Source organism: Globicephala melas, chromosome 6 (genome assembly GCF_963455315.2).
Source record: "Globicephala melas chromosome 6, mGloMel1.2, whole genome shotgun sequence".
NCBI lineage: Eukaryota > Metazoa > Chordata > Mammalia > Artiodactyla > Delphinidae > Globicephala > Globicephala melas.
In genome coordinates, this window is record NC_083319.1 from 113378732 (window position 1) to 113404334 (window position 25603).

Below are 25603 nucleotides of genomic sequence, written 5' to 3' on the forward strand. Positions count from 1 at the left end.
AATTGACATATATCATTATGTTAGTTTCAGATGTAAAATGTGATTTGATATGGGTACATGTTGTGTACGAAAATCAGTCTAGCTCACAGCCATCACCTCACATAGTTACAATTTTTTTTTTCTTTTGAAGAGAATTTCTAAGATCTACTCGCTTAGCAACTTTGAAATATGCAGTACAGTATTGGGAACTATAGTCACCATGCTGCACACTACATCCCAGGGCTTATTTATTTTGTAACCACAAGTTTGTGTTTTTTGCCCTGTCACCCATTTTGCCCGCCCCACGCCCCTCACCTCTGCCAAGCACCAGCCTGTTCTCTGAGCGTGGTTCGCATGTTTATTTATTTATTTTAGAGTTCACATATAAGTGACATCATATGGTATTTGCATCTCTCTGTCTGACATATTTCAACTAGCATAATGCCCTCAAAGTCCATCCATGTTGTCACAAATGGCAGCATTTCCTCCTTTTTATGGCTGAATAATATTCCATTTTTGTGTGTGTGTGTGTGTGTGTTTATACATATATATATATATACACACACACACACCACATTTTATCCATGCATTCATCAATGGACACTTAGGTTGCTTCCATATCATGGAATATTGAAATAATGCCGCAATAAATATGGGGTGAGGAGATACATAGATATATATTTATTTATTGAAGTATACTTGATTTACAATATTGTGTTAATTTCTGCTGTCCAGCAAAGTGATTGAGTTATACACATATATACATTCTTTTTAATATTCTTCTCCATTTTGGGTTATCACAGGAGATTGGATATAGTTCCCTGTGCTATACAGTAGGACCTTGTCGTCCATCCTATATATACTACTTTGCATCTACTAATCCCAAACTCCCAGTCCATCCCTCCCCCAACCCCCCTGCCACTCGGCAACCACAAGTCTGTTCTCTATGGCTGTGAGTCTGTTTCTGTTTCATAGATAAGTTCATTTGTGCCATATTTTAGATTCCACATATAAGTGATATCTTATAGTACTTGTCTTTCTCTTTCTGACTTACTTCAATTAGTATGGTAATCTCTAGTTACATCCATGTTGCTGCAAATGGCATTATTTCATTCTTTTTTATGGCTGGTAGTATTCCATTGTGTACATGTATCACATCTTCTTTATCCATTCATCTGTTCATGGGCATTTAGGTTGGTTCCATGTCTTGGCTATTGTAAATAGTGCTGCTATGAACATAGGGGTGCATGTATCTTTCTGAATTATAGTTTTGTCCAGATATATGCCCAGGAGTGGGATTGCTAGATCATATGGTAATTCTATTTTTAGTTTTCTGAGGAACTTTCATACTGTTTTCTGTGTGGCTGCACTAACTTATCCTCCCACCAACAGTGTAGGAGGGTTCCCTTTCCTCCACACCCTCTCCAGCATTTATTATTTGTAGACTTTTTGATGATGGCCATTCTGACCGGTGTGAGGTGGTACCTCACTGTAGTTTTGATCTGCATTTCTCTAATAATTAGGGATGTTGAGCATCTTTTCATGTACCTCTTGGTCATCTGTATGTCTTCTTTGGGGAAATGTCTGTTAAGGTCTTCTGCCCATTTTTCAAGTGGGTTGTTTGTTATTTTTTTTATATTGACCTGCATGAGCTGTTTGTATATTTTGGAGATTAATCCCTGTCCCAGTTGCATCATTTGCAAATATTTTCTCCCAGTCCATAGGTTGTCTTTTCATTTTGTTTATGGTTTTCTTTGCTGTGCAAAAGCTTGTACATTTGATGAGGTCCCATTTGTTTATTTTTGTTTTTATTTCTCTTGCCTTGGGAGACTGACCTAAGAAAACCTTGGTACGATTTATGTCAGAGAATGTTTTGCCTATTATCTCTTTTGGGAGTTTTATGGTGTCATGTTTTATATTTGTCTTTGAGTCATTTTGAGTTTATTTTTGTGCATGATGTGAGGGAATGTTTTAATTTCATTGATTTACATGCAGTTGTCCAGCTTTCCCAACACCAGTTGCTGAAGAGACTGTCTTTTCCCTGTTGTATATTCTTGCTTCCTTTGTTGAAGATTAATAGACTGTAGACGTGTGGGTTTATTTCTGGGCTCTCTATTCTTTTCCATTGATCCATATGTCTGTTTTTGTGCCAACACCATGCTGTTTTGATTACTGTAGCGTTGCAGTATTGTCTGAAGTATGGGAGGGTTTTGCCTCCTGCTTTGTTTTTGTCTAACTATTACTTTGACAATTGTGGGTCTTTTATAGTTCCATATAAGTTTTTGGATTATTCTAGTTCTGTGAAAAATGTCATGGGTAATTTGATAGCGATCACATTAAGTCTGTAGATTGCTTTGGGCAGTATGGCCATTTTAACAATATTAATTCTTTCAGTCCAAGAGCATGGGATATCTTTGGGGTGAGGATATCTTTTTGAGTTAGTGTTTTCATTTTCTTTGAATAAATACCCAGAAGTGGAACTGTTGGATCATATGGTAGTTCTGTGTTTATTTTTTTGAGGAGTCTCCATACTGTTTTTCATGGTGGCTGCACCAATTTACATTCATACCAACAGGGCACAAGAGTTCCCTTTTCTCCACACTTTTGCCAACACTTATTTTTTCTAGTCTTTAAATAATAACCATTCTAAGAGGTGTGGGGTGATATATCATTGCAGTTCTGATTTGCATTTCCATGATGGTTAATGACGTTGAGCACCTTTTCATGTACCTGGTGGCTCTCTGAATATCTTCTGTGGAAAAAGGTCTATTCAGATACTCTGCCTTGGTTTTTTGTTTGTTTGTTTGTTTTGCTATTGAGTTGTTTGAGTTCTTTATATATTTAGGATATTAATCCCTTATTAGATATAAATTTGCAAATATTTTCTCCCATTCAGTAGTTTTCCTTTTTGTTTTTTGATGGTTTCATTTGCTGTGCAGAAGCATTTCCCACTTGTTTGTTTTTGCTTTTGTTACCTTTGCTTTTGGTGTCAAATCCAAATGCTCATTGCCAGGACCTATGTCAAGGATACTACTGTATATATTTTCTTCTAGGAGGTTTATGATTTCAGGTCTTACATTCAAGTGTTTAATCCATTTAGAGTTAGTTTTTGTATATAGTGTAAGACAGTAGGCCAGTTTCAGTCTATTTTATGTGGCTTTCCAGTTTTCCCAACACCATTTATTTAAGAGATTGTCTTTACTCCACTGTATGTTCTTGGCTCCTTTCTGATAAATTAATTGACCATATATATGTGGGTTTCTTTCTGAGGTGTTGATTCTGTTCCATTGATCTATGTGACTGCATTTGTGCCAACACCATACTGTTTTGATTACTGTACGTTTGTAATGTAGTTTGAAATCATGGACCTTGATGCCTCCAGCTCTGTTCTTTCTCAAGATTACATTAGGTATTTGTGGTCCTTTGTGGTTCTATACAAATTATAGGATTATTTGTTCTCTAAAAATGCAATTGTTATTTTTATAGGTATTGCACTGAATACATAGGTTGCTTTGGGTAGTATGGAAATTTTAACAATATTAGTTCTTCTAATTCATGAACACATGATATCTTTGCATTTATTTGTGTTTTCAATTTCTTTCATCAATGTCATAGTTTTCAGTGTACAGATCTTTCACCTCCTTGGTTAAATTTATTTGTAGGTGTTATTCTTTTTGAAGCAGTCATAAATGGGACTGTTTTCTTAATTTCTCTTTCTGATAGTTTGTCATCAGTTACAGAGTCACAGCTTATTTTTGTATATTGATTTTGTATCTTGAAACTTTACTGAATTTGTTTATTCTAATAGTTTTGTGATGTAATTCATAGGGTTTTGTAGGTTTAAAATCATGTTATATGCAAATACTAACAGTTTTCCTTCTTCCTTTCTGATTTGGATGCCTTTCATTTCTTTTTCTTGCCCAACTGCTCTGGCTAGGACTTCCAGTATTATGTTGAATAAAAGTGGTAAGAGTCGTATCTTTGTCTTATTCCTAATCTTAGAGGAAATGCTTTCAGCTTTTCACCATTGAATATGATGTTAGCTGTGGGCTTGTCCTATGTAACCTATATTTTGTGGAGGTACATTTCCTGAATACCCACTTCGTATTTTTTTTTTAACGTAATCGCTTTACAATGGTGTGTTAGTTTCTGCTGTATAACAAAGTGAATCAGCTATACATTTACATATCCCCATATCTCCTCCCTCTTACGTCTCCATCCCACCCTCCCTATCCCACCCCTCTAGGTGGTCACAAAGCACTGAGCTGATCTCCCTGTGCTATGTGGCTGCTTCCCACTAGCTATCTATTTTACATTTGGTAGTGTATATATGTCCATGCCACTCTCTCCCTTTGTCCCAGCTTACCCTTCTCCCTCCCTGTGTCCTCAAGTCCATTCTCTATGTCTGCCTCTTTATCCCTGTCCTGCCCCTAGGTTTCTCAGAACCATTTGTTTTAAATTCCATATATATGGGTTAGCATACGGTATTTGTTTTTCTCTTTCTGACTTACTTCACTCTGTATGACAGACTATAGGTCCATCCACCTCACTACAAATAACTCAATTTCATTTCTTTTTATGGCTGGGTAATATTCCGTTGTATATATGTGCCACATCTTCTTTATCCATTCATCTGTTGATGGAAACTTAGGTTGCTTCCACGTTCTGGCTATTGTAAATAGAGCTGCAATGAACATTGTCGTACATGACTCTTTGAATTATGGTTTTCTCAGGGTATATGCCCAGTAGTGGGATTGCTGGGTTGTATAGTAGTTCTATTTTTAGTTTTTTAAGGGATCTCCACACTGTTCTCCATAGTGGCTGTATCAGTTTACATTCCCACCAACAGTGCAAGAGGGTACCCTTTTCTCCACACCCTCTCCGGCATTTATTGTTTGTAGATTTTTTGATAATGACCATTCTGACCCATGTGAGGTGATACCTCATTTTAGTTGTAATTTGCATTTCTCTAATGATTAGTGATGTTGAGCGTCCTTTCATGTGTTTGTTGGCAATCTGTATATCTTCTTCGCAGAAATGTTTATTTAGGTCTTCTGCCTATTTTTGGATTGGGTTGGTTTTTTTTGATATTGAGCTGCTTGTAAATTTTGGAGATTAATCCTTTGTCAGTTGCCTTATTTGCAAATATTTTCTCCCATTCTGAGGGTTGTCTTTTCATCTAGTTTATGGTTTCCTTTGCTGTGAAAAAGCTTTTAAGTTTCATTAGGTCCCATTTGTTTATTTTTGTTATTATTTCCATTTCTCTAAGAGGCAGGTCAAAAAGGATCTTGCTGTGATTTATGTCATAGAGTGTTCTGCCTATGAGTTCCTCTAAGAGCTTTATAGTGTCTGGCCTTACATTTAGGTCTTTAATCTATTTTGAGTTTATTTTTGTGTATGGTGTAGGGAGTGTTCTAATTTCATTCTTTTACATGTAGCTGTCCAGTTTTCCCAGCACCACTTATTGAAGAGGCTGTCTTTTCTCCATTGTATACTCTTGCCTCCTTTATCAAAAATAAGGTGACCATATGTGCGTGGGTTTATCTCTGGGCTTTCTATCCTGTTCCATTGATCTATATTTCTGTTTTTGTGCCAGCACCATACTATCTTGATTACTGTAGCTTTGTAGTATAGTCTGAAGTCAGGGAGCCTGATTCCTCCAGCTCTGTTTTTCTTTCTCAAGATTGCTTTGGCTATGCAGGGTCTTTTGTGTTTCCATACAAATTGTGAAATTTTTTGTTCTCGTTCTGTGAAAAATGCCATTGGTAGTTTGATAGGGATTGCATTGAATCTGTAGATTGCTTTGGGTAGTAGAGTCTTTTTCACAATGTTGATTCTTCCAATCCAAGAACATGGTATATCTCTCCATCTGTTTGTATCATCTTTAATTTCTTTCATCAGTGTCTCATAGTTTTCTGCATACAGAAAACTTTTGTCTCCTTAGGTAGGCTTATTCCTAGGTATTTTATTCTTTTTGTTGCAATGGTAAATGGGAATGTTTCCTTAATTTCTCTTTCAGATTTTTCATCATTAGTGTATAGTAATGCAAGAGATTTCTCTGCATTAATTTTGTATCCTGCTACTTTACCAAATTCATTGATTAGCTCTAGGAGTTTTCTGGTAGCATCTTTAGGATTCTCTATTTATAGTCTCATGTCATCTGCAAACAGTGCCAGCTTTACTTTTTCTTTTCCAATTTGGATTCCTTTTGTTTCTTTTTCCTCTCTGATAGCTGTGTCTAAACTTCCAAAACTATGTTGAATAATGCTGGTGAGAGTGGACAACCGTGTCTTGTTCCTGATCTTAGAGGAAATGGTTTCAGTTTTTCACCATTGAGAACGACGTTGGCTGTTGGTTTGTCATATATGGCCTTTATTATGTTGAGGTTCTCTCTGTGCCTACTTTCTGGAGGCTTTTTATCATAAATGGGTGTTGAATTTTGTCCAAAGCTTTTTCTGCATCTATTGAGATGATCATGTTTTTTCTCCTTCAATTTGTTAATAATGTTTATAACATTCATTGATTAGCATATATTGAAGAATCCTTGCATTCCATGGATAAACCCCACTTGATCATGGTGTATGATCCTGTTAATGTGCTGTTGGATTCTGTTTGCTAGTATTTTGTTGAGGATTTTTGCATCTATATTCATTAGTGATATTGGTCGGTAATTTTCTTTTTTTGTAGTATCTTTGTCTGGTTTTGGTATCAGGGTGATGGTGGCCTCATAGAATGAGTTTGGGAGTGTTCCTCCCTCTGCTATATTTTGGAAGAGTTTGAGAAGGATAGGTGTTAGCTTTTCTCTAAATGTTTGATAGAAGTCGCCTGTGAAGCCATATGGTCCTGGGCTTTTGTTTGTTGGAAGATTTTTAATCACAGTCTCAATTTCAGTGCTTGTGATTGGTCTGTTTATATTTTCTATTTCTTCCCGGTTCAGTCTCAGAAGGTTGTGCTTTTATAAGAATTTGTCCATTTCTTCCAGGTTGTCCATTTTATTGGCATATAGTTGCTTGTAGTAATCTTTCATGATCCTTTGTATTTCTGCAGTGTCAGTTGTTACTTCTCCTTTTTCATTTCTAATTCTACTGATTTGAGTCTTCTCCGTTTCTTTCTTGATGAGTCTGGCTAATGGTTTATCAGTTTTGTTTATCTTCTCAAAGAACCAGCTGTTAGCTTTATTGATCTTTGCTATCATTTCCTTCATTTCTTTTTCATTTATTTCTGATCTGATCTTTATGATTTCTTTCCTTCTGCTAACTTTTGGGTTTTTTGTTCTTCTTTCTCTAATTGCTTAGGTGTAAGATTAGGTTGTTTATTTGAGATGTTTCTTGTTTCTTGAGGTAGGATTGTATTGCTATAAACTTCCCTGTTAGAACTGATTTTGCTGCATCCCATAGGTTTTGGGTTGTCATGTTTTCATTGTCATTTGTTTCTAGATATTTTCTGATTCCCTCTTTGATTTCTTTGGTGATCTCTTGGTTATTTAGTAATGTACTGTTTAGCCTCCATGTGTTTGGTTTTTTTACAGATTTTTTCCTGTAATTGATATCTAGTCTCATAGCGTTGTGGTCAGAAAAGATACTTGATACGATTTCAATTTTCTTAAAATTTACCAAGGCTTGATTTATGACCCAATATATGATCCATCCTGGAGAATGTTCCATGAACACTTGAGAAGAAAGTGTATTCTGTTGTTTTTGGATGGAATGTCCTATAAATATCAATTAAGTCCATCTTGTTTAATGTATCATTTAAAGCTTGTGTTTCCTTATTTATTTTCATTTTGGATGATCTGTCCATTGGTGAAAGTGGGGTGTTAAAGTCCCCTACTATGATTGTGTTACTGTCGATTTCCCCTTTTATGGCTGTTAGCATTTGCCTTATGTGTTGAGGTGCTCCTATGTTGGGTGAATAGATATTTACAATTGTTATACCTTCTTCTCGGATCGATCCCTTGATCATTATGTAGTGTCCTTCTTTGTCCCTTTTAACATTCTTTATTTTAAAGTCTGTTTTTTCTGATGTGAGAATCGCTACTCCAGCTTTCTTTTGATTTCCATTTGCATGGAATATCTTTTTCCATCCCCTCACTTTCAGTCTGTATGTGTCCCTAGGTCTGAAGTGGGTCTCTTGTAGACAGCATATATATGGGTCTTGTTTTTGTATCCATTCAGCCAGTCTATGTCTTTGGTTGGAGCCCTTAATCCATTTACATTTAAGGTAGTTATCGATATGTATGTTCCTATTACCATTTTCTTAATTGTTTTGGGTTTGTTATTGTAGGTCTTTTCCTTCTCTTGTGTTTCCTGCCTAGAGAAGTTCCTTTAACATTTGTTGTAAAGCTGGTTCGGTGGTGCTGAATTCTCTTAGCTTTTGCTTGTCTGTAAAGGTTTTAATTTCTCCACTGAATCTGAAGGAGATCCTTGCCAGGTAATCTTGGTTGTAGGTTTTTCCCTTTCATCACTTTAAATATGTCCTGCCACTCCCTTCTGACTTGCAGAGTTTCTGCTGAAAGATCAGCTTTTAACCTTATGGGGATTCCCTTGTATGTTTTTTGTTGTTTTTCCCTTGCTGCTTTTAATACTTTTTCTTTGTATTTAATTTTTGATAGTTTGATTAATATGGTCTTGGCGTGTTTCTCCTTGGATTTATCCTGTATGGGACTCTCTGTGCTTCCTGGACTTGACTATTTCCTTTCCAATATTAGACAAGTTTTCAACTATAATCTCTTCAAGTATTTTCTCAGTCCCTTTCTTTTTCTCTTCTTCTTCTGGGACCCCTATAATTCGAATGTTGGTGCATTTAATGTTGTCCTAGAGGCCTCTGAGACTGTCCTCAATTCTTTTCATTCTTTTTCTTTATTCTGCTCTGCGGTAGTTATTTCCACTATTTTATCTTCAGTTCACTCATCTGTTCTTCTGCCTCAGTTATTCTGCTATTGATTCCTTCTAGAGAATTTTAAATTTCATTTTTTCTGCTGTTCATCATTGTTTGTTTGCTCTTTAGTTCTTCTAGGTCCTTGTTAATTATTTGTATTTCCTCCATTCTATTTCCGAGATTTTGGATCATCTTTACTATCATTACTCTGAATTCTTTTTCAGGTAGACTGCCTATTTCCTCTTCATTTGTTTGGTCTGTTGGGCTTTTACTTTGCTTCTTTATCTGCTGTGTGTTTCTCTGTCTTCTCATTTTGCTTAACTCGCTGTGTTTGGGGTCTGCTTTTCACAGGCTCCAGGTTCGTAGTTCCCGTTGTTTTTGGTGTCTGCCCCCTGTGGCTAACGTTGGTTCAGTGGGTTGTGTAGGCTTCCTGGTGGAGGGGACTGGTGCCTGTGTTGTGGTGGATGAGGCTGGATCTTGTCTCTCTAGTGGGCAGGACCACGTCCAGTGGTGTGTTTTGGGATGTCTGTGACCTTATTATGATTTTAGGCAGCCTCTCTGCTAATGTGTGGGGTTGTGTTCCTGTCTTGCTAGTTGTTTGGCATAGGGTGTCCAGCACTGTAGCTTGCTGGTCATTGACTGGAGCTGGGTCTTAGCGTTGAGATGGAGATCTCTGGGAGAGCTTTCGCCATTTGATATTACATGGAGCAGAGGTCTCTGGTGGACCTATGTCCTGAACTCAGCTCTCCCACCTCAGAGGCACAGGCCTGACACCGGGCCAGAGCACCAAGACCCTGTCAGCCACATGGCTGAGAAGAAAATGGAGAAAAAAAGAAAGAAAGAAAGAAGGAAAAAATAATAAAATAAAGTTACTTAAAAAATTATTAAAAATAAAAAAAATGAAAGAAAGAAAGAAGAGAGCAACGAAACCAAGAAACAAATCCACCAATGATAACCAGTGCTAAAAACTATACTAAAACAAAAAAACGGACAGACAGAACCCTAGGACAAATGGTAAAAGCAAAGCTCTAGAGACAAAATCACACAAAGAAGCATACACATACATACACATAAAAAGAGAAAAAGGAAAAAAAATATATATCTATATATTAAAAAAAAATGAAGAGAGCAACCAAGTCAATAAACAAATCTACGAATGATAATAAACTCTATATACTAAACTAAGATAAACATGAAACCAACAACAAATTAGACACAAACCCCAAGTCTCCATTTGCTCACAGAGTTCACCTCCTCAGTTTGGGATGGTTCATTGTCTATTCATGTATTCCACAGATGCAGGTACATCAAGTTGAATGTGGAGCTTTAATCCACTGCTCCTGAGGCTGCTGGGAGAGATTTCCCTTTCTCTTCTTTGTTCGCACAGCTCCCAGGGCTCAGCTTTGGATGTGGCCCCGCCTCTGCATTTAGGTCGCTGGAGGGCATCTGTTCTTCGCTCAGACAGGATGGGGTTAAAGGAGCAGCTGATTAGGGGGCTCTGGCTCATTCAGGCCTGGGGGGAGGGAGGGGTATGCAATGCGGGGCAAGCCTGCAGCCGCAGAGGCCGGCGTGACATTGCACTAGCCTGAGGCACGCTGTGTGTTCTCCCAGGGAAGTTGTCGCTGGATCATGGGACCCTGGCACTGGCGGGCTGCACAGGCTCCTGGGAGGGGAGGTGTGGATAGTGACCTGTGCTCGCACACAGGCTTCTTGGTGGCTGCAGTAGCAGCCTTAGCATTTCATGCCTGTCTCTGGGGTCCGTGCTGATAGCCGCGGCTCACGTCCATCTCTGGAGCTGATTTAGGCGGTGCTCTGAATCCCCTCTCCTCACGCACCCTGAAACAATGGTCTGTTTCCTCTTAGGCAGGTCCAGACTTTTCCCCGGACTCCCTCCCGGCTAGCCGTGGTGCACTAGCCCCTTCAGGCTGTGTTCACGCAGCCAACCCCAGTCCTCTCCCTGGGATCTGACCTCCAAAGTCCGAGCCTCAGCTACCAGCCCCCACCCGCCCCAGTGGGTGAGCAGACAAGCCTCGGGCTGCTGAGTGCTGGTCGGCCCCGATCCTCTGTGCGGGAATCTCTCCGCTTTGCCCTCCGCACCCGTTGCTGTGCTCTCCTCCGCGGCTCCGGCTCCGAAGCTCTCCCCTCCGCCTCCCGCAGTCTCCGCCCGCGAAGGGGCTTCCTAGTGTGTGGAAACTTTTCCTCCTTCACAGCTCCCTCCCACTGGTGCAAGTCCCGTCCCTATCCTTTTGTCTCTGTTTATTCTTTTTTCTTTTGCCCTACCCAGGTACGTGGGGAATTTCTTGCCTTTTGGGCGGTCTGAGGTCTTCTGCCAGTGTTCAGTAGGTGTTCTGTAGGAGTTGTTCCACGTGTAGATGTATTTCTGATGTATTTGTGGGGAGGAAGGTGATCTCCACGTCTTACTCCTCTCCCATCTTGAAGGTCTCCTCCCACTTTGTATTTTTAAATCATGAATGGATGTTGAATGTTTTCAAATGCTTTTGCCACATCTACTGAGTTGATCATATGATTTTTACTTTTCCGTTTGTTAATGCGGTATGTCACATTGCTTTATGCATGTTGAACCATCCTTGTATCGCTGAAAAAAAGCACTTGATCATGGTGTACTATGCTTTTAATGTATTGTTGAAATTGTTTGCTAATATTTTGTGGAGAATTTTTGCGTCCATGTTCATCAGTGATATTGGCCTATAATTTTCTTGTGATGCCCTTGTCTGGTTTTGATAGTGGGTAATGCTGGCCTTGAAAATGAGATTGGAAATGTTCCCTCTCCTGGGTTTTTTCTGGTTGTTGTTTGGTTTTGTTTTTTTTGGAAGAGATTGAGAAGGATTGGTAGTAATTATTCATTAAACGTTGCATAGAATTTACCAGTGAATCCACCTGGTCCTGGAATTCTGTTTGCTGGGAGGTTTTTGATTACTGACTCAATCTCCTTACTAGTAATTGGTCTCTTCAGGTTTTCTGTTTCTTCGTGATTCAGTCTTGATAGGTTTATGTTTCTAGCAATTTATCCGTTTTTTCTAGGTTCTCCAATTTGTTAGTGTGTAATTGCTCCTAGTGATCTCTTATGATCCTTTGTGTTTCTGTGGTGTTAGTTGTAAGGTCTCCTCTTTTGTTTTTGGTTTTATTTACGAGTCCTCTCTTTTCTCCTTAGTGAGTCTAGCTAAAGTTTTAAAAATCTTTGTTTACATTTTCAAAAAACAAGCTCTTTAGTTTCACTAATTTTTTTCCTTTTTTTTCTTTTTGCTTTTTAGTCTCTTTCTTTTGTTTCTGCTCTGATCTTTGTTATTTCTTTCCTTTTAGTAACTTTGGGCTACATTTGGTCTTTTTCTAGTCCCTTCAGGTATAGTTAGGTTGTTTATTTGAGGTGTTTCTTGTTTGCTTGTTTTTTTGTTTTTTTTTTTTGTGGTACGCGGTCCTCTCACTGCTGTGGCCTCTCCCGTCGCGGAGCACAGGCTCCGGACGCGCAACTCAGCGGCCATGGCTCACGGGCCCAGCCGCTCCGCGGCATGTGGGATCTTCCCGGACCGGGGCATGAACCCGTGTCCCCTGCATCGGCAGACGGACTCTCAACCACTGTGCCACCAGGGAAGCCCTGAGGTGTTTCTTATTTATTACTGTAGGCAGTTATTGTTATGAGCTTCCCTCTTAGAACTGCTTTTGCTGAATTGCATACATTTTGATATGTTGTATTTCCATTTGTCTCATGGTATATTTTGAATTCAGCAGCATGTTGTTTAATTTCCACATATTTGTGAATTTTCTAGTTTTATTTTACTTGCTGTGTAGTTTCATACTATTGTAGTCAGAAAAGTTGCTTGAGGACTTCCCTGGTGGCGTAGTGGTTAAGAATCCGTCTGCCAATGCAGGGGACACGGGTTCAAGCCCTGGTCTGGGAAGATCCCACATGCCGTGGAGCAACTAAGCCCGTGTGCCACGTCTACTGAGCCCGTGCTCTAGAGCCCATGTGCCCCAACTACTGAAGCCCACGGACCTAGAGCCCATGCTCTGCAACAAGAGACGCCACCGCAGTGAGAAGCCCATGCACCATAACAAAGAGTAGCCCCCACTCATCGCAACTAAAGAAAGACCACATGCAGCAATGAGGACCCAACACAGCCATAAATAAATAAATTAATTTTAAAAAAAGGCCCGTGCTATTACTGTGTTGGTGTGTATTTCTCCCTTTATATCTGTTAATATTCATTTTATATATTTATATGTCCCTATGTTGGGTGCATAAATATTTACAAATGTTATATCCTATTGTTGGATTGACCCCTTTATTATTATACAAGGACCTTCTTTGTCTCTTACTATGGTCTTTGTCTTAAAGTTTATTTTGTCTAAGTATAGCTATCCCAGCTTTCTTTTGGTTTTCATATTCATGAAACATCTTTTTCCATCCTTTCACTTTCAGTCTGTGTGTGTCCTTATATCTGAAGTCTCTTACAGGCAGCATATAGATGGGTCTTGTATTTTTTAAAAATCATTCAGCTACACTTTGCCTTTTGATTGGAGAATTTAGAATATTTACATTTAATGTAATTATTGATAGGTATGTATTTATTGCCATTTTGTGTGTTCTGGTTGTTTTGAATTCCTTTTGTTCCTTTCTTCTTCTCTTGCTCTCTTCTTCTATGATTTGATCATTTTCTGTAGTGTTGTGCTTAGATTCCTTTATCTTTTGTGTATCTACTATAGGTTTTTGCTTTGAGGTTACCAAGAGGCTTACATAAGATGTTTCTCAGTCAATTTTAAGTTGATAGCACCTTAAATTTAAATGCATTTTAAAGATCTGTATTTTTTCTCTCTCCCACCCATTTTATGTTTTTAACGTCACAATTTACAGCATTTTATCTTCTGTATTCCTTAACAATTATTGTAGTTATATTTATTCCTTTTGTCTTTTAACCTTCATACTAGCTTTATAAGTGGTTAACCCACACCTTTACTATATGTTTACCTTTACTGGTGAGATTTATACTTTCATGTGCTTTCTTGTTACTAATTAGCACCCTTTCTTTTCAACTAAAAGAAGTCCTTTTAACATTTCTTGTAAGGCTGGTTTAGTAGTGATGAACTCTGTTAGCTTTTGGTTATATAGAAAACTCTTCTTTAATTCTGAATGATAACTTTGCCAGGTAGAGTATTACTGGTTGGAATTTAAAATTTTGTTTTCTTTCAGCATGTTGAATATACTCTGGCCTGCAAACTTTCTGATGGAAAATATATTGATAGTCTTATGCGGGTTCCCTTGCATGTAAAAAGTTATTTTTCTGTTGCTGCTTTTAAGATAATCTCCTTTCTTTTAATTTTTAACATTTTCTTTATAATGTGTCTTGATATGGGCTCTTTGGGTTCATCTTATTTGGAAATCTCTGGGCTTCTTGCATCTGGAGACTGGTTCTTTCCCTAACCTGTCTCTTTCCATCCCAGGTTAGGGAAATTTTCAGCCATTATTGCTTCAAATAAAATGTCTGCCCATTTCTCTCTTCTTTCTGGGACCCTTGTGATGTGAATGTTGGTCCACTTGATGTTGTCCCATAAATTCCTTAAGCTATCATCACTCTTTTCATTCTTTCTTTTGTTGTTGTTTAGTGGGATATGTTCTCTACCCCGTCTTCGAGTTCACCAGTCTGCTTCTGCCTCATCTAGTCTGCTTTGAATGCATCAATCATAATTTTCAGTTCAGTTATTGTATTTTTTCAGCTCTGTGACTTCTACTTGGTGCTTTCTTGTACTTTCTGTCCCTTGCTGAAGTACTCACTTTGTTCATTTATTGTTGGCCAAGAGGGTAAGCATACTTAGGGTCTTTTTTTTTTTTTTTTTGGCATTGCAAAGTATGTCTTTTTTCTTTTTTAATTGGAGTATAGTTGATTTACAATGTTGTATTAGTTTTAGGTGTACAGAAAAGTGAATCAGGTATACATATACATATGTCCATTTTTCTTAGATTGCTTTCCCATATAGGTTATTACAGAATATTGAGTAGAGTTCCCTGTGCTATATACTAGGTACTTACACATTTTATATATAGTGTGGATATGTTAATGCCAATATCCTTATTTATCCCTTTCCCCCCTTTCTTGTTTGTAACCATAAGTTTGGTTTCTACATCTGTGAGTCTATGTCTGTTTTGTAAATAAGTTCATTTGTACCATTTTGTTAGATTCCACATATAAGGGATATCATAGGGTATTTGTCTTTCTCTTTCTTACTTCACTTAGTATGACAATCTCTAGGTCCATCCATGTTGCTGCAAATGGCATTAGTTTGATCTTTTTTATGGCTAATATTCCATTGAATATATGTACCACATCTTCCTTATCCATTCCTCTGTCCATTGATATTTAGGTTGCTTCCATGTCCTGGCTATTGTAAATAGAGCTGCAATGAACATTGTGGTACATGACTCTTTTTGAATTATGGTTTTCTCAGGGTATATGCCAAGTAGTGGGATTGCTGGGTCATATGGCAGTTCTAGTTTTAGTTTTTAAGGAGCCTACATACTGTTCTCCATAGTGGCTGTATCAATTTACATTCCCACCAAGAGTGCAAGAGGGTTCCCTTTTCTCCACACCCTCTCCAGCATTTGTTGTTCATAGACTTTTTGATGATGGCCATTCTGACCGATGTGAGGTGATACCTCACTGTAGTTTTGATTTGCATTTCCCTAATGATTAGTGATGTTGAGCATCCTTTCGTGTGCTTTTTGGCAATCTGTATATCTTCTTTGGAGCAATGTGTGTTTAGGTCTTCTGCCCATTTTTTGGATTGGGTGTTTGTGTTTTTGATATTGAGCTGCATGAGCTGCTTGTATATTTTGGAGATTAATCCTTTAGTCAGTTGCTTCATTTACAAATATTTTCTCCCATTCTGAGGGTTGTCCTTTTGTCTTGTTTATGGTTTCCTTTGCTGTGCAATAGTTTTTAAGTTTAATTAGGTCCCATTTTTTAATTTGTGTTTTTATTTTCTGTACTCTAGTAAGTGGATCATAAAAGATCTTGCTGTGTTTTATGTTAGAGTGTTCTATGTTTTTTTCTAAGAGTTTTATAGTGTCTGGCCTTACATTTAGGTCTTTAATCCATTGTGAGTTTATTTTTGTGTATGGTGTTAGGGAGTGTTGTAGTTTCATTCTTTTACATGTAGCTGTCCCGTTTTCCCAGCACCACTTATTGAAGAGGCTGTCTTTTCGCCACTGTATAGTCTTGCCTTGTTCATCAAAGATTAGTTGGCCATATGTTCCTGGTTTATCTCCGGATTTCTGTCCTGTTCCAGTGGTGCATATGTCAGTTTTTGTGACAGTACCATACTGTTTTGATATATTACCTTTGTAATATAGTGTGAAGTCAGGGAGTCTGATTCTTCCACCCTTGTTTATCTTTCTCAAGATTGGTTTGGCTATTAGGGGTGTTTTTTTTTTTTTGTATAAGGGTTCTTTTTTTAAAAAAAATTATTGGAGTATAGATTTACAATGTTGTGTAAGTTTCAGGTGTACAGCAAAGTGAATGAGTTATACATATAAATATATCCACTCTTTTAAAGATTCTTTTCCCATATAGGTCATTACAGTGTATGGAGTAGAGTTCCCTGTGCTATACAGTAGGTCCTTAGTAGTTACCTATTTTATATATAGTAGTGTGTATATGTCAATGCCAATCTCCCAATTTATCCACACCCCATTTCCCCCCCTTTGCTCCAAACAAATCCTAGGTTTGTTTTCTACATCTGTGACTGTTTCTGTTTTGTAAATCAGTTCATTTGTACCGTTTTTTTTCTCCCGCTGAAGCTGTGTTTGGTGCTGGGATCAACATTAACTTCCCAACTTTTGAAGTTGCAGGTTTCAGGGGCAGACTATGGGGTAAAACTAGGTTAGGTACATTAAAGGGGGTGGAGCTGATATAAATCCTGGTCAGAGAGATACAGGGATCAGCTGATTGATTTAAAGCCCAATCACATGACTTAAAGGGTGGTTGAGTGGAGGGAGCCCTAAAATGTTTCTTTTCTTTCTCTGGCCAAGGACATCATATTATAACTTTGGAATTTTTATGACCTACAAAACTAGAGCTGCTTCTATTTGGAAACAAAAAGAAAAATACAGTATTTCAGTTTCGTTTTTGAAACAAACTTCTCATGGTTAACATGTACTGATTAAAAGATCTTCCTTCTGGAGAGATCCTGAAACTCTGTAGGTGACTTTATTGTGATTACAAAAAGAAGGGGAATGTAATCAGGCTGGAAGGTGCCCAAGGCCAGTGCAGCCAGCTGGGGAGCGGGGTGCAGGAGGAAGGATTCAAAACTGCAGTTAGAGAGGACAGCCACTAGAGGGTGACAGAGCACCGGCGTCGTGCACATGCAGCTCCCAGTTTGGACCTCCAGAATGTGAGATGGGGTTGCTCTAACCTTAGGGAGGTGCCTGGACAGGAGGGGTTGGTTGCTGTGTGCCTGTGACTGGCCCAGTTGGCTCTCTTCTCGGAGGGACACAGGTTGGCTAACTATATCCTATCCGGAAGTTACAGACAGATCGAGGGGCACAGTGGCCAGACAACCTGGCAGGCTGTCTGTGCTCTGACTGCATTTTCTCTCACCAGAGGCAGGACTCTGGGCAGAGAAATATTTTGCTTGACTCTTGGTCTTCAAGCTGTAGGCCTCCGTGAATGCTGGCATCTGGAAAACAGAGCGGGTGGTTGTGAACCTGGAGTGTGTAAAACCAGTGGTATTCTGGAGGGCAGGCTGTGCTCCTCTCTGTGCCTTTCTGTCCAGAGTTCTCCCCAAACTTCTTTCTTCCCTGAGTCTCTTCTACCTGTCTGCACTCCGGTAACCTGAGCCATGAGTGATCACAGCCTGTATGCCCGAGACATCATACGGTGTTTGTCTTTCTCTGTCTGGTTGACTGCATGCACTATGACCATCTCTAGGTCCACCCATGTTGTCTCAAATGGCATTATTTCATTCTTCCTTACGGCTGAGTAATATTCCATTGTATATATTTGCCACATCTTCTTTATCCATTCACCTGTCGAAGGACACTTAGGTTGCTTCCATGTCCTGGCTATTGTAAATAGTGCTGCAATGAACATTGGGTTCATGTGTCTTTCCGAATTATGGTTTTCTCCGGATATATGCCCAGGAGTGAGTTAGCTAGAGTGTATGATAGTTCTGTATGTAGTTTTAAAAAAAATTTTATTGGAGTAGAGTTGATTTACAGTGTTGTGTAAGTTTCAGGTGTAGAGCAAAGTGAATCAGTTATACATATATCCACTCTTAGTTTTTTTAGATTCTCTCCCCATATAGGTCATTACAGAGTATTGAGTAGAGGTTCCTGTGCTATACAGTAGGTCTTTACTAGTTATATTATATACAGTCGTGTGTATATGTCAATCCCAATCTCCTGATTTATCCCTGTCCCCTCCCATCCCCTGGTAACCATAAGTTTGTTTTCTACATCCGTGACTCTATTTGTTTTGTAAATGAGTTCATTTGTAATTTTTTTTAAGATTCCACATATAAACAATATCATATGATATTTGTCTTTCTGTGTCTGACTTCACACAGTATAACAATCTCTAGGTCCACCCATGTTGCTGCAAATGGCACTGTTTTGTTCTTTTTTATGACTAACATTCCATTGTATGTGTGTGTGTATGTGTGTATATACACACATACACACACACATATAAACACCACATCTTCTTTATCCATTCATCTGTCAGTGGGCATTTAGGTTGCTTCCATGTCTTGACTATTGTAAACAGTGCTACAGGGAACATTGGGGTGCATGTATCATTCTGAATTATGGTTTTCTCCAGGTATATGCCCAGGAGTGGGATTGCTGGGTCATATGGTAGTTCTATTTTTAGTTGTTTAAGGAACCTCCATACTGTTCTCCATAGTGGCTGTACCAGTTGACATTCCCACCAACAGCATAGGAGGGTTACCTTTTCTCCATACCTGCTCCAGCATTTATTGTTTGTACATTTTTTGATGCTGGCCACTCTGACCAGTATGAGGGAATACCTCATTGTAGTTCTGATTTGCATTTCTCTAATAATTAGTGATTTTGAGCATCTTTTCATGTACCTCTTGGCCATCTGTATGTCTCTTTGGAGAAATGTCTATTCAGGTCTTCTGTCCATTTTTTGATTGGGTTGTTTGATTTTTTGATATTGAGCTGCATAAGTTTGTATATTTTGGAGATTAATCCCTTGTCGGTTGCATTGTTGGCAAATATTTTCTCCCAGTCCATAGGTTGTCTTTTCGTTTTGTTTATCGTTTCCTTTGCTATGCAATAGTTCTTAAGTTTAATTAGGTTCCATTTGTTTACTGTTGTTTTTATTTTCAGTACTCTAGGAAGTGGATCAAAAAAGATCTTGCTGGGGCTTCCCTGGTGGCACAGTGGTTGAGGGTCCGCCTGCCGATGCAGGGGACACAGGTTCGTGCCCTGGTCTGGGAGGATCCCACATGTCGCGGAGTGGCTGGGCCCCTGAGCCATGGCCGCTGAGCGTGCGTGTCTGGAGCCTGTGCTCCGCAGCGGGAGAGGCCACAACAGTGAGAGGCCCGCGTACTGCAAAAAAAAAAAAAAAAAAAAAAGATCTTGCTGTGTTTTATGTTAAAGAGTGTTCTGCCTATGTTTTTTCCTAAGAGTTTTATAGTGTCTGGCCTTACATTTATATCTTTAATCCATTTTGAGTTTATTTTTGTGTATGGTGTTAGGGAGTGTTGTAATTTCATTCTTTTACATGTAGCTGTCCACTTTTCCCAGCACTGCTTATTGAAGAGACTGTGTTTTCCCAATTGTATACTCTTGCCTTGTTCATCATAGATTAATTGACCATATGTATGTGGGTGTATCACTGGACTTTCTATCCTGTTCCACTGATCTGTATTTCAGTCTTTGTGACAGTACCATACTGTTCTGATTACTTGAGATTTGTAGTACAAAGTCAGGTAGTCTGATTCCTCCAGCTCTGTTTTTCTTTCTCAAGATTCCTTTGGCTATTTGAGGTCTTCTGTGTCTCCACAGAAATTATAAATTTTTTTGTTCTAATTCTTTAAGAAATATCATAGGGATTGCATTGAATCTGTAGATTGCTTTGGGTAGTATAGTCACTTTCACAATATTGATTCTTCCAATCCAAAAATGTGGTATATCTCTCCATTTGTTTGTGTTGTCTCTGATTTCTTTCATCAGTGTCTTATAGTTTTCTGAGTACAGGTCTTTTGCTTTCTTAGGTAGGTTTATTCTTAGGTATTTTATTCTTTTTGTTGCGATGGTCAGTGGGATTTTTCCCTTAATTTCTCCTTTTGATCTTTTGTTGTTAGTGTATAGGAATGCAAGAGATTTCTGTGTATCATTTTTGTATCCTGCAACTTTACCAAATTCACTGATGAGCTCCAGTAGTTTTCTGGTAATATATTTAGGATTTTCTATGTGTAGTATCATGTCACCTGCAAACAGTGACTTTTCCAATTTGTATTCCTTTTATTTCTTTTTCTTCTAATTGCCATGGCTAGGACTTCCAAAACTATGTTGAATAATAGTGGTGAGAGTGGACATCCTTGTCTTGTTCCTGATCTTAGAGGAAATGCTTTCAGTTTTTCACCAGTGAGAATGATGTTTGCTGTGGGATTGTCGTATATGACCTTTACTATATTGAGGTAGGTTCCCTCTATGCCCACTTTCTGGAGAGTTTTTATCATAAGTGGCTGTTGACTTTTGTCAAAAGCCTTTTCTGTGTCTATTGAGATGATGCTTTTTTGGGGGGGGGTACCAAATTATTTTATTTGAAGGAATGGTACTAAAGAAAGGACTTGTAGATATTCTGGTACAACTTACAGAAAAGGTAAGGTAACCCAAACATGCATGCACTGCCTTGGTGACCAGGGAAGTCACCCCTGTGGCTACGGGAAGCCAGCCTAAGGCTTAGCTCTCATCATCACTATTTCCCAGGGTGTGCTTGTCCAAGAGATACCGTGCCATGCCAGATGCGGGGGCCCCCATCCTGCACAAGTTGGTTGCGTGGTCACCCAGTTCTTTAATGGATTTCACCTGCTCATTCAGATAATGAGTCTCAATGAAGTCACACCAATGGGGGTCATTTTTCTCCGTGGCCAGTTGGTGCAGTTCCAGTAGTGACGGATTCACACTTTTTTCCAAGTGTAGCGCACATTCCATTGCACTCAGCCCATTCTCCCAGTCATCACGGCCTGGTTTCTTGATATCCTGAAGGAAGATTCGGCCACCCCGTTGGTTCTGCAGCTTCATCAGTTTCTCAACATGTTCCCTCTCCTCACAAGATTGGTGAAGAAAGTATTTGGCAAAGTTCTTCAAAGCCACATCATCACGGTCAAAATAGTACGACACGGACAGGTAGACGTGGGCGGCGTAGAGCTCCAGGTTGATCTGGTGGTTGATGGCAGCCTCTGAGTCCTGGTGGTAGTTCTGGCGCATCTGCAAGGGGCATGCGGTCGTCATGGTGGGCGGCTGAGGTGGAATGGTGGCGGTGGCTGCGCGGCGCTGTAATGGCGGTGGGGACCTTGGGGCGGTCGGAGGGCGCTGTGAGGTGGTGGCGAGGGCTGGCTCTGAGCGGCCGGCCGGGGCGGGAGACGAGCGCCGGGTTCCGTCCAAGCACTGCTGAAGCAAGAATCTGCGGCGACTCTCCGTGAGGACTGAGATGCTGCTATTTATTATTTTTCGATTTGTTAATATGGTGTATCACATTGATTGATTTGCGTATATTGAAGAATCCTTGCATCCCTGGGATAAACCCCACTTGATTGTGGTGAAAGATCCTTTTAATGTTTTGTTGGATTCTGTTTGCTAATATTTTGTTGAGGATTCTTGCCTGTATGTTCATCGGTGATATTGGCCTGTAATTTTCTTTTTTTGTGATATCTTTGTCTGGTTTTGGTATCAGGGTGATGATGGTGGCCTTGTAGAATGAACTTGGGAGTGTTCCTTTCTCTGCAATTTTTTGGAAGAGTTTGAGGATGGGTGTTAGCTCTTCTCTAAATGTTGGATTGAATTCACCTGTGAAGCGTTCTGGTCCTGGACTTTTGTTGGAAGATTTAAAAGCACAGTGGGTGGCAGCCACACCTGGCTGCTACTCCTGTGCCCACTCCTTTCTTCCAGACACAGGTGAACTGGGACAGGGCCCCCCTCTGGAGAGAGTTGCAGTCGGCCCCCAGGTGTGTGTTTAATTAGAAGCCTGCCCCTTATGCCATAGCTGTGAAGACCACTGCCTTGTGTCACAGAGAGACTGGGGTGCTTCAGTGTGCTGCCTGTGTGCTCTGCCCCGGGGGATAGCCGGGTAAGAACTGTTTCTCCGTTACAGACTTATGGGACTCGCAAATGTAAGCCCCCCTGGCCGGCAGAGCTAGGCCATTCAGGTGTCCCCTGGGCCCCAGGCCAGTGCACGGGCCCCTTTACGGGAGCTAGTGGCAATCTGGAGGCAGAGGGATGGCGTGAAGACAGTGCCTGCCCTTGAGGGTTTCTGGAGAGCACTCGGGTTGGCCTGACACGTGTCCAGCTAGATGTCTGTCCCTCAGGCTGAACGTAAGCAAAGAAGTCTCTTTCACGGAAGGTCTGGGCGCTTTTCAGTCGGCGGCCTCTGTGCTGGCCCAGTCCATGCAGCCCTGGAAGAAGCATCTCCCAGTGCCCCGCAGCCTTGTCTCATGGACAGAAGCCCCGTTGGCTTTCAAAGCTACACGTCTTGGGGGCTGGTCTCAGAGGCAGGCCTTAAAAGTTGGGGTCCTGGTGAGGGGTTCAAACCCTTCACTCCCCAGGGAAAGCTTGGGGTCAAGCTTGGGGTTGAGTTCCCTCCTCACTGTGGGTCACCGTGCCGGGCAGTGGGGGTCACAGTGAGGCTATGCGTCAGCTCTCCTGTTGTGACGTGGGTCTGTTCTCATTCACCCGAGGTTTCTTTCGGAGGAAATGGGTCTGTACGTAGTAGCGGATCTGGTGTGTCTGGGGGAGGACCTCTTGAGCCAGAACCCCGTATACTTAATCCCTAAGAGAGCGGCTATGGTATGTGGTTGCAGGACGCCTTCCCAGGGGATCAAAGGATCCACTGTTACTCACAGGCACATGTCCGGTAAACTGCTGAGGCAGGCGGGGTTCTGAGCCGGCTGCCAGCGTCCCCCCCCTGGGGTGCACCCCCCTTCTCTCTCACCCACACGCAGATCCCAGATCAGATGGTCCCTTGAAAGGCACGGGACTCTCCTTGACCACAGTCAAAGCGTGAGAGGGATTTGTCCCAAGGGGGATTCTCACTGCCAGTTTTGGTGAGGGGGGGGTGACACGGCCTGTAGCAGTCCAGTGCCCCCCCGCCCCCTGCTGACAGACCACGTGGGACCCCGTCCTACAGCCGCAAGGAGCCCAATTCTGTCCCAGGTGCTTGCGCTCAGGTGAGAATGCACTGCAGCAGACACAGTAGTTCTAGTCTGTACCAGTTTATTACAGCAAGCAATAGAAAATGAAAACGACTGAATATTTGCTTCACAAAATTGCAACTATTATTTGTTAAATATTTATTGATGTTAAATCCACATTACACCAGCACAACAATCCAAAGTGGTAAGATCGTACTTATTTCTTTATAAATACATGAAAGGTGGCAAAATAATGCTACTTAATCCCAAACCCAGCAAATCAGCAAAAAGTCACATTCAGAAAAATTTGGCAAGGAAGAGATGATGTTAAGTCATAATTCTACAGTATAGAAAGGTCCAGGAGAGACTTTGTGCGGTGTCTGAAACCCGACATCAGCAATGCACGTAGGTGTGGTCAGAGACGCATGTGCCACTCTGCACAGAACGTGGGCACCAGAGCTCCGGCCTGGCATTTAAAGCTCGCTTGGTTGGTGCTCTTACAAGGAAGTAGAAAGCTGTCCATGTGAAGCAGTGCAATGGGATATACACGGTGGCACACAGATACAAAAGTACTTAAAAATACTACGTATTGAATGGAGTAACTGAGCTAAGAGTTCAACATTTGTATTATAAATAATGAAAGATAAATGTGTTTTGCATGAGGAATACAGTGTGTTCTCTTCATAGGAAAGTACCATTAAAGACTCAGGTTTTATAATATCAGCCCAAATTTGTTTTTTTCTCCTTTTTAAAGTTTATTGGTTCTGACTTAAAACCGTCAAGTCTGGTCAGAATCCATCCACGCCATCTAGCTGATGCAGAATCACAGGCATTCAGAAAGCAGTCTTTGCCGAGATGCCTTTACAAACTACTTGGAACCCAGCACCTTCTTAAGGCGAAAGGTCTCGTGGCAGCAGGGAAGTGAATAGTTTCCATCCACCGTATGGCGGTGCCACGGAGAAAATGCATGCCGGCACCCCTGTCTTTGTCTCCCCAAGTAGACTAGCGCCCACATGTCTCTGATCCATGACAATCTCGCAGCTCAGCCCATATTCAACTTGCAGTGCGCACCTCAATCTCCCGCTGCGGCACCAGCTCCGACACTGCAGTGTCCCGAGCACGAGCTTCCCTCCGGCTGACCCTCGAGCTCCTGACTTGGGAATGGCGGTGTTTTGTCGCTTCTATTTTAGGTTAAGTAAGTTTGAAGAAAACCAAAGAAAAGCCTGGCCTTTACCGTCTCGTGCTCCGCTGCTTTCATCTAAGTGAGCACAGTCTGTCTGGTCGTGCTTCCTTTCCCTCTCCTCTCCGCCCCTTCCAGACCCGTCTCCTCCAGATACTACACACCTTGGTCACTTGGGTGGCTGGGATGCCCTTCGTGGAATGGACTGCAATATGCTGCTTCTTTATTCAGAGTACTTCGCATTCTTTTAATATGGTTTGTAAGTAAGCGCCCTACCAAGGTAACAAGAAAAGAAAATACTACACGTAAAGAAAAAAAGGTTAAGAACGAAGGTCTTGGCCTTGTTAGAAAACTCTTGATGTTCACAGAACTGAAGGCAGGTGGCTCCTTGCGCACGGTTTAGTGGAAAGCCGTTCGCGGACGGGCGTTTCCTTGGGCTTCCTGGTGGCACCCTCCTTGTCCCATGCCCCACGTGGGTCCCTGGCTGCATGAGCACACTGCCCTGCAGAGCCCAGGTGGTGTCCCCTGTGGTGCAGCCACCTCCGGGGAGCCCCCCCGGCCTCACGCCGGGTGGCAGCACCTACGCTAGGGAAGACACTCGGGACAACACAGGTCATGGTCACCTTTTTTCCGTTAGCACTTTGGCATTTCAGACCCCCTGATTTGCAGCACTTCCCAAAGTTTTAAATTGGCTGATGAATGTGAATTCTCCGTGCAAGGTGTGCATTCCTATCAATCAGCATCACGTACGCAGCCTCTACGTCTGGTTTACCAGGAAGAAAAGTAGGATTTTGGTGTCCTTTTGTTTCTTAGAGCCAAAGGTATGTTTCTGCCTTTTACGTCCCGTGACAGAGGAGGGTGTGGGACAAGGCAGCGGTGGTTTCAGCGTCTGGGCTCCGTGGAGAGCGCCAGCTCACAGGTCCTCGCTCTCCACCAGGCCGGGGCTCAGCATCAGGTGGGACGGGCTGGCCTCGGGCTGGAACGCGGCCCTGATGTCGAGTCCCTGGTCCGAGAGCGCGGCGTAGCGGCTGGCCGAGGGCCGCACCCGCTTCGGCTTGGCGCTTGGCGGCGGCTGCTGCCACTGGGCTGCAAGACACAACACGGAACTCAGAATCTAACCAGGCAGCATGGCTCTGTGTGTACCAGGCACGTGTTCTTTGCAAAAGACCTAAGAAG

The 25603-nt window shown here is 41.2% G+C and overlaps 2 protein-coding genes and 1 pseudogene across 11 annotated transcripts in view; 1 reads left to right on the forward strand and 2 right to left on the reverse strand.

The window, feature by feature from the left end:
- The window catches only part of CBR4 (carbonyl reductase 4), a 90846-nt gene that overhangs the window by 43500 nt on the left and 21743 nt on the right, over positions 1-25603 (forward strand). The gene's annotated exons all lie outside the window — the stretch shown is intronic.
- On the reverse strand, positions 20653-21352 carry LOC115846485 (ferritin heavy chain pseudogene; annotated as a pseudogene).
- PALLD (palladin, cytoskeletal associated protein) overlaps positions 23319-25603 on the reverse strand; it is a 389315-nt gene continuing 387030 nt past the window's right edge. For all 5 annotated transcript variants that reach the window (XM_070045831.1, XM_060301374.2, XM_060301375.2 and 2 more), the window contains one exon: positions 23319-25513. In XM_070045831.1, the coding sequence (XP_069901932.1) occupies positions 25341-25513 (173 nt within the window). In that variant the 3' untranslated portion in view covers positions 23319-25340. The remainder of the gene's footprint in view (positions 25514-25603) is intronic.